General features: G+C 39.1%; 2 protein-coding genes across 2 annotated transcripts; both read right to left on the bottom strand.

The window, feature by feature from the left end:
* Positions 1-3,434: 3,434 nt before the first annotated feature.
* On the bottom strand, positions 3,435-4,216 carry LOC116297183 (scavenger receptor cysteine-rich type 1 protein M130-like). The gene is made up of 2 exons (XM_031705357.1): positions 3,883-4,216; positions 3,435-3,595 (listed from the first exon to the last, which is right to left on the bottom strand). The coding sequence occupies exons 1-2, from the start codon at positions 4,214-4,216 to the stop codon at positions 3,435-3,437; spliced, it is 495 nt and encodes a 164-aa protein (XP_031561217.1).
* Positions 4,217-4,695: 479 nt separating this feature from the next.
* LOC116297192 (uncharacterized) lies at positions 4,696-8,020 on the bottom strand. The gene is made up of 4 exons (XM_031705372.2): positions 7,840-8,020; positions 5,480-5,860; positions 5,181-5,336; positions 4,696-5,050 (listed from the first exon to the last, which is right to left on the bottom strand). The coding sequence occupies exons 1-4, from the start codon at positions 7,985-7,987 to the stop codon at positions 4,707-4,709; spliced, it is 1,029 nt and encodes a 342-aa protein (XP_031561232.2). The 5' UTR covers positions 7,988-8,020; the 3' UTR covers positions 4,696-4,706.
* Between the last annotated feature and the right edge of the window lie 1,320 nt (positions 8,021-9,340).

Below are 9,340 nucleotides of genomic sequence, written 5' to 3' on the forward strand. Positions count from 1 at the left end.
CTGTGATTGGCTGATATGTTTATTCAATGGTTGGATGGTTGGATGGTTGGATGGTTGGATGGTTGGATGGTTGGATGGTTGGATGGTTGGATGGTTGGATGGTTGGATGGTTGGATGGTTGGATGGTTGGATGGTTGGATGGTTGGATGGTTGCGTACCTTTACCACAGACCAGGTTGTAAAGTGAAACTTTCACGAAGATCACTCGCGGTTGCAGTACCGTGATCGTATAGCTACAATCCTTTATAGAAGACTCGTTTCCATGGCAATATATATTTGACAATGCCAGCCCATCATAGGGTAATACGTCAAAAGACATGGATACGTCATGTCTTATTAATAAGCAGTGTGTTGTTGAGAGACCAAGCATGCGTAATACTACATTTTGAAATTCTGGAAGGCTACTATACTGTAAATCAGTATATCCCATGATGCCATTGAAAGACACATGAACAATTCCTTCTTGTTTGCTCATTCCTTTAGCGAGCTGGAAAGTAACTTTCAAAACAAATGTAATAAGTTTTTATGACCGTCTGACGATTATTAATGATTAAGTCATAATTGGTTCAGGATCTGAATCAAAAGGGGAATCACCCTATTCTTTTTGGCGCTAAATGTAGCAGTGAGGTAATATCAGCTATAAGAACTGATTCTCATCATTTTCTTTATAAAATAATTAATAATCCACCAGTCTGACGCCAAAAAATATCATATAAAACTGCAGGTAGCCAGCGCAAACAATTAAGGATATTTCAACATCAGAAAACTTGAATAGCAATTCTAATAGGATGTTAGTACTAACTACAATGTCTATTACTGAATCATGAGCTTCATTTGGCTTTATATTACTTACTGTTCAGCCGTCCACAAGCTACTAATGCTTTATTTCGTCAAGTTAAACTGTAGCGATTCTTGTTCCTCAGCCCTGGATGATCGCAGTCCAGTAAAGAACTTTCGTGTCCTAAACATTTCACGTGATCTATCCACAGATGAGGAGCTTTATTTCTGCTGCTTAAAGGAGGTGCATCATGAGGTCCTTCGATGCCCAGCATTCGACACACTACGTCCATGGCGTTCTTATCCCAATTATTGATCCCAATTGGTGCTTTTACACCATCCACAGAAAGTAGAACATTCCCTATGGCTAGTTGTGTTTCGCTTATGGAGTCAAGCCAAGTGACAACTTCAACTGAAAGATTGATGTGATTTTTTTGAAATTTTATTTTACTTTATATTGACCGATTGAGGACACTTTTTATTTCATCGAGTAGAAAGACTAATCGACTTTTTATCAGCCTATCTTTTATTGCTGAAACAGACCTATTAATTACGAACAGATTTCTTTGTATTTGACGCTTAGGCTTCATCATCGTCGTCATCCTCATCTAGCATCATTGTCATCATCAGCATAATAATGATAATCATCATCGTCATCATCATCAAGCATCATTGTCATCATCAGCATAATAATAATAATAATCACTATCGTCATCGTCATCAAGCATCATTGTCATCATTATCAGCATAATAATAATAATCATCATTATCGTCATAATCATCAGCATAATAATAATAATCATCGTCGTCATCATCATCATCAAGCATCATTGTCATCATCAGCATAATCATCATCGTTGTCATCATCAGCATAGTCATCATTATCATCATCGTCGTCATCATCAAGCATCATTGACATCATCATGATACAGTTATTTCACAAGGGTTGAAAACACTACATCTTAAGCTGATAAACTTGTGACCCTCCAACAATCTTAACCAGGGTTTATAATTCACAAAGCTTTTCGTATCTAGATTAGATAAGGTGAGGATGTTGGGACTTGATATTAAGGCCCTTCTTACTCCATTCTCTTCAGTACCTCCCCAATTCCCTGGTGAAGGTAGAACCGCCAATATCACAAAGAGTCTGGATGCGTCTGACACTCAGTTCTCTAGAAAAGTAACACTTACTTTTGGGATGGCCACAAACAATCCCTGCAAAGCCTTTGTTGTCATGGAGGGGTTTTTTTCAAGGTAAGCCCATTACAATCAAAGATGGATAATTCTTCACCGGTACAGTTTTCAATATGTACCAAGGTATCCGTTCCTGTAGTTGAAGGAAATATGGAACCTTCTGGTGCTGCTGTTGCATTGGGAAGACCCAGCATTCGACAGACAATGTTCGCTGATTGGATGGTCCATCCTCTGCTATAAGACACTTGGCCCCAGGACCCGTAAAGAAATACTTCTACTCGACCTGTTGAGTTACTGTTGCTGCCTTGAATCCTGACAGAAACTGAACAAAAATAATCAAACTTCAAAATTGTTCTTAGTGGCCTGTTATTGGAATCAAGGCCGGATGACGACAACGTGTTGGTTAACTCGGGGTATTAAAATAACTGAGAATAAGGTCGGCGTTTCACAAACTGCGTTTGCAATTGCAAATGTTTAGACTCTCAAGCGGCTCGAATGACCAACCACTTTCCTCTTTCTCTACTCAGTCTTAATTATCATTAATCAATATCGGGGGAAAGTAAAAGACAAACTGAGGACGTAATTAAAAAGAAAAGCTGCAGTGACGCCTTCGATCGGTATGTACCTTCTTCTTATTTGACATAAAAAGGGCGCTATATCAATATTAAACTATAGAAAAGCTTGCAAAGCCCTTTGCACTTATATTCTTTGTACAGGGGCTTTGTACTACATACCAATCCGTTATCCCCACGTTTGCCAAATTCGTAACACTAGGTGAAGTGGCCTGTAGTCAAAGCAGTGACGCGTGATCAAGGATCACTACTGCGATATATACCTATATATTTAAAGGTACGCCTTTGGAATCAAGGCGATCTATAGGCAATAGGAGATCGGTTATTCCAAAATCCAAGAATATCAATGAATGGTGTTTCTTATTATAATTCTTGTCAAGAACATGAAGGTATATGTTTGTAAGATGTTCAGGGTTGCTGTTACGACAAACCCCACCATCAACATCTCAACATTTTCACTGAGTTGAAAAACCCGTCATTAATACATTAATAGTTTGGACATAGTTAATAATTTGGACGTGATGTTTTTTCCATTTCAGACCATTTCAGATCATTTTAACGATTTCGCATGAGAAGACACATAAATATGGATATGAACAACTCAAACCGAGAGAATTATTCTCAAAAAAATGAAATGTGATTTGAAATGAGAAAACATTAATTCTAACTTAAAGTCTAAGACAATGAGGACAGGTGAAGGGCGGATCCAGGAGGGGGGGGGGGGGGGGGCGGCAAAGGGGAGCTGAAGCTCCCCCTTCAGCAGGGAAAAACGATGCATTTTTTCCCCGTTGTGTTGGCGGAAGAAACTCAATTAGCCCCCCCCCCTCCCCCCTAAACTCAATAAGCCCCCACCCTAAAATTTTGGCTGGATCCGCCCTTGCAGGTTTACTGTTCAATCACGGCATTTAGGGATCGAGTCTGCTAACGGTTTTCCTTGTATGCAAGTCACCACTCTAGACCCCATAATAAAATATCCCAGATGACAGGTCACGTGACAGGTATCATTTATGCACTTGACATTTCCATTTGGAATCTTTAAAGAGGAACCACATCCTAAAAATAGATTAAAATGAGATGTGGTTGGTTTGAAGGTAGGAACTGACAGCGCAACGCGAAATATCATGAACACATAAATTGTATTGGTATACTTCTATGCACAGGCTTCTTGCTGCCAAACACGCCTTATTTGTGAAAACCAGCCAGCTTTCCATCCAAATGTGTTGGTCTAGCGTATAACATACCCGTGCACATAAATGTATGCGGATATATTATCGCCAGTCATATTTTTGCACGTTGCGCTGTAAATAGAGTACTGCATGACAATTGAACACATTGCTTACTCTTCTGCTGTCCACATGCTACTACTGCTGTAGTAGATGAAGTAACGATGTACTGATTCTTATTCCTCAACCCAGGATGATCACAGTCCAGTAAAGAACTCTCGTTTCCTAAGCACTTGGTATGATCTACCCATATATGTTTGTCACTGCCACTCCATTTAGTAAGAGGAGATGCATCATGAGGTCCTTCGATGCCAAGCATTCGACACACTACGTCCATAGCGTTCTTATCCCAATTATTGATCCCAATTGGTGCTTTTACCCCATTGAGAGACAGTAGAACCTCGCCAGTTATCAAGGTTCCATTGGTTTCAGGGGACTTAGAGACTATCATAGTAGCTGGGGGAATGCAATAGAACTCACATATTTAGATTTTGCTTTAAAAGTAACAAATAGATAGACTTCGACTAGTATCATAAATTTGAGTGTTTGGTTTCAAAAAAAGATAGAAGTAACATTGCAAAAACCGTTTGACAGAACCTTGCTGAACGACCTCAGGCCTATGCTGACCCGGCCTATGCGTTCGATAGTTCCAGATTAGTACCCAGCTTCACATGTGAGTAGAGTTTGCTAGGTCTTATTCGTCAGGTCATTTCTAAAATCTCTGGTTCTACGGTTTTCCTCCCTAGTCGCAAAAACCTCATCACCGGCGATACGCTAAATTCTAATTCGATCTGTTAGTTAGCCGTGCCTTGACTTTGATCTGCCCAGAAGCTGTTTCACGGCATAGAACAAATTGAAGGTGTCATATAACAAACGTTTTTTGAAATCCTGAAATAAAGTCCATGCCATTTTTGGCCGTCAGTAAAAGTCACATAATTTAGTCAGGGAAAACCTATGATTTGAGATGAAGGTGATACCTTACCTGTGGGGAGGCCACAAACGACTCCAGAATTACCGTCTTTGTTATAGCAATATCTAAGAAACTCTAAAAGACGATGTCCTGTGCATCCTTCAACCTGCATTAACGTGTATCTTGTTGTAGAAGGAAATATGGAACCTTCTGGTGCTGCTGTTGCGTTGGGAAGACCCAGCATTCGACAGACAATGTTCGCTGATTGGATGGTCCATCCCCTGCTGTAAGACACCGCGTACCACTGTCCATCAACAAACACTTCTACACGACCCATGGAGTCATTCTTGGTTGTACCTACGACCTTGACTGATACTGGAAAGAAAAAGGATTTAGTATTGATACGCGGACACTTACATTAGAGCACCAAACGTAGCATGTTACAGACTATGACTATGACATGGACTATGACTATGACTATGACATGGACTATGATATGACTCACAGCACTTGGGCAACAAACCAGCCCACTGGTTTCCATCGACGCACGTCAACTTTGTAGACCCAAAAATGAAATATCCAGGATTACAGGACACGTGACAGGTATAAACGGAACAGTTCAGTCTTGCATTCTGGATCTTCACCCCTAAGCACTGGGATACTAAATAGAAAAATATTTTGAGAAGATAATATCTGAGTGGTCACGTGATAAGAGAGAATTGTCCAAAAGTACCGGCATATCAAGCAGTACTTCAAATCTACCCCGTCGTCATAACAACCTTATCAATTAACTCAGAACAATACCTTTTTGCTGTTTCAAGACACTATATTCCAATGTAAACCTGGTTTGAATCCGACCCGTTATGACATACTTCAACCATATATTTCGGCCACTGGAAGTCATTGTAAGGTCTGAACTGTGTTTAGATAGCGTCTTGGAAGAACTGCTTGGAGTAACACCATCATAAGCCAAAAGAGGTTCGTTATAGTAAAGGTCAAGGTAGCGATTAATTTTAACTAAGTTGGTGGAATAACCATCAGGTGCTGTCAGTAGCCAATCACATTGCTTCCATCTTTTATATACATCAAGGTGGCCATCGGTTCGTTCAGTGACATTTACTAGTATGTTGTCAGGATCACTTATGCTAGTCCTCCGTATAGTACATTTAGAACAACATGAAGCAGCTGAAATAATAAAGGAGCAGATCATTTCAAAATGTAGCAGCATTATATCCCACGCATTGACAATACAGCCAATCACCATGCGTAATGATCGAGATCAGTTTTGATAGTGCTTTATGCGTGTAACATGGGAATGATTTAACTCGCAATTATTTGGACTCAAGCATTATAAATGGAATCCGTCATTACTTTTAAATATATGGAGGTTTTCACGTCGTCGGTAAACATAACGTCTGTCATTAAACTTAAGGACGTCCTTGGGCACTGCTCACGCGCATCCTTTCTGCGCAAACGTTTTGTGCGCCGCGCTCACTCGTGATGATCATGACTTCACGCGTAATGTTTTGATTGGCAAAATATCAAGAAAGTTTTTCTCTTCTTCAAACTGTCAAAGACCTGAAACAAAGTCGGTTCCCTGCTAAAAGTACTTTATAATACCTAAGTTTGAAAAAAAAAAAACAAACAAAAAAACTTCCAGTCAAACCAGCTCATGCGTTCCACTCAAGGTTCAAACATTCAGTTTATTATTCAAACTTTGATTTCCATTTTGCTTTGAAACTTACATTAAATAAACTCTACTGTAACCATCTGACGAACGCAGTTTTTATTTTTTCCTTTTATTTATAATATATTTTTACTTTCATCACCCAAATTTTTTTCCCCTTAGTTGCTATAAATACTGGCTGATTTTTCAAGTTAACCTTTTTAATTTTCAATCGGCTGCCAGTTTTTTTGTTTTTGTTTTTTGTTTATTTGTTAGTTTGTTTATGGCTTCCTCTTCACTCCGTTTTGACAGCCAAAAGTAGCTTCTTTGTTTGGGAAATTATATTTTCTTGTCTTTGAGAGCGAAGTATCGAGCCAACTGTCCAAATAAACCACTGAATTAAATAAAGTGACCAATATAAATCATGCCATCTGGACGAATCTTCTTCTTTCTCCATTTCTTGTTTTTCTTTCTTTAGGTGGCACGCGAAGTCAGAAATCGAAGTGCATGTCAAAATGATAATGCATTCATATTTTACACCCATTTTCAAAATTACGTAAATCAAAGTTAGCACCGGCTGAGTTAAACGAAATTCCCGTTCAACCAATCAGAGACAACGTACCCACGCTTGAAATGGACAAAGCATATTAATTCCAATTGTAAAAAACGTTAATAGAAATATTTATTAAAAAGTTTAAGAAAATGCTATTCATTAAATGTTCGAGTTTGTTTTGATACCTGATCTTCAAGGTTGTCGATTTGTTGAGTTGACACTTAATTCTTTTAGATTATGAGTATTCAGGCGTAGCCATAATTAACATGAGCACTTTTAAATGGATGTCGAGTTAAGGGAATTTCTTTGAACTCGGCCCTTCCGGTAACTTTCATTGACGGAAGCCAAAACTTCAGATTCATTGGATTCAGATTAAACTGAAGTTGGAGACGGATCTCTTTCTCCGACTATACTTAGGCACTGGCTAAACTAGGAAACATGTTTCCCTAAATGTTACCTAAGGTGGCAAAACTGTCAGGAAACATCGGGAAACAATGCTTCCATGCGTCTTGGAAACATGAAATGTTTCTGCCGCACAGCAAAAGCATTTTTTGCGTCTTGGAAGCAAAATTTGTTGCACGCAGCAATGTTTCGCATGTGGCTAAACTGCATGGGAAACTTCGAGGAAACATGTGCGCCTTATGATTTTCTGTTTATTCTGAGTAAGCTGACGCGTATGTGCAAAAAACTAGAAGAATATGATTTTTCTCTTTTACTGACTATACTTATATGACTGGTTTTCTGTTGGTTCTGAGGATTTTTCCTATATTCATCGTTTATACCGAGATTTTACCAATATGTATTTTGAACATAAAAATGGGTTTGAGATTGCCCCTCGGGGCCTTTTATATTGATTTACAATAGATATTGATTTCCTCAAAAGTTTGAACATAAGGTAAATACCGGATTTCTGTAACAATAAACAAGTAAATAAACTTTCCTTACCTGTTGTAGAAAGTAGTCGGATACATTGCAAAATGGCCAAAAGAATCACGGGACTGATAACATGAAACAATGCCGCCATTTCTAGATGATCAGTGCTCTTCTCGGATTGCCGGCGACCAGTGAGTGATATATCATCCCTTGCGCACATATTTTTATTATTTGTGGGCGTTCTTGGAAGGAACCTGTCAATAAGACTTAAATGATTCAAAACACGATTTTAGTAAATTATGGCTGCTGTCATGAAGACTAAATACAAATAAACCTTTTCTCATAATAACATATTTGATATCATGAGCAGTGGCTCTGCTACCAGATGTACTATCAAGATCAAGTGATATAATGATTGTAAGTATCGATGACAACTATCTTTTTGTAGAGATTGGCAGAGAAAAGTTCGCTGACTGCGGAGTGATTTGAACCGTCCTGAAATGAGTTGAAAACTGAAAGCTATCACTCAATCAATGGCATCATAACAAGCACATCTGTTTGCATCTGTTTTTATATGCAACATACTCTCTACTTTTATTTACCGTATCTCGAATATAAATCCTTTTGTACAAAGCTATGATAGTGAACTCCCTCCATTGCGCACAAAGCTATTTTGCTGAGGCCGACTGAAATCACAGCCTGGAAACATCAATATAATATTATAGAACATGTAAAGCTTTTGCTGCTATACCGCTATACTTGAAGACGCTTATCACTAACTGGTGCATGAAGACCAAATAAGTTAAGCAGTTCGAACCTTTTTCATGCATTCATTTATAATGCTTACTGCCCACAGCTTTGTAGTTTTAACGTAGCCATATATGCAATGAGGATATTAAAGATTGGAAAGATTCGCTCAAGTCGTAACTTGTAACGATAGTATTAACGCGATAAGCTGCACGCGCTTCATGGTTTTCCCGTGGTGAAGATACGATGTCCCTACTGATGTTCAAGAAATTCACTACATCAGCTACAAAGGTAGTAGGAAAGTCATTTAACATATGGATTTTCAAGATCGAAGTGTCTTTGATATCTTGAAACTAGCTTTGGATTTTTTTGACATGTCATACATGTCAGATAATGATTAAAGGTTACTAGGTAGGACTGCGTTAGACTCTTCCACAGTCTCTCGCTCGTCCGTTCCGTCTCCACGCTTAGAGACTGTAACGGTACAATGACCGAAAGGACTTATGGGTCCCGAAAACTTGGACCCAGCGTGCTTTGGGAACCGAAATACTCGTCCACAGTCTCTCTCGTTTTCGCCGCCATCTTGAAAATATTGAAACGAGAGAGACTGTGGACGAGTATTTTGGTTCCCAAAGCACGCTGGGTCCAAGTTTTCGGGACCCATAAGTCCTTTCGGTCATTGTACCGTTGCAGTCTCTAAGCGTGGAGACGGAACGGACGAGCGAGAGACTGTGGAAGAGTCTAGGACTGCGTGGGTGTGTCGAATACGAGTCATTAAGAAGGAAAAAGGTTTGGAACAACACTACAACTGTTCAGACGTAACTTC

This window comes from Actinia tenebrosa, unplaced genomic scaffold (assembly GCF_029948245.1).
Source record: "Actinia tenebrosa isolate PJP-AT-01 unplaced genomic scaffold, QUT_ActTen_1.0 PGA_scaffold10__47_contigs__length_13832649, whole genome shotgun sequence".
NCBI lineage: Eukaryota > Metazoa > Cnidaria > Anthozoa > Actiniaria > Actiniidae > Actinia > Actinia tenebrosa.

Bases quoted from the DNA above. Each gene is read 5' to 3' on its own strand.
- LOC116297192 (XM_031705372.2), bottom strand. From the start codon at position 7,987: ATGTGCGCAAGGGATGATATATCACTCACTGGTCGCCGGCAATCCGAG. The intron at 5,861-7,839 runs GTAAGGAAAGTT...TTATTATTTCAG, and splicing joins CCGACTACTTTCTACAACAG to CTGCTTCATGTTGTTCTAAA. The intron at 5,051-5,180 runs GTGAGTCATATC...TTTTCTTTCCAG, and splicing joins TGGTTTGTTGCCCAAGTGCT to TATCAGTCAAGGTCGTAGGT.
- LOC116297183 (XM_031705357.1), bottom strand. From the start codon at position 4,216: ATGATAGTCTCTAAGTCCCCTGAAACCAATGGAACCTTGATAACTGGC. The intron at 3,596-3,882 runs GTAAGCAATGTG...ATCTATTTTTAG, and splicing joins AGCATGTGGACAGCAGAAGA to GATGTGGTTCCTCTTTAAAG.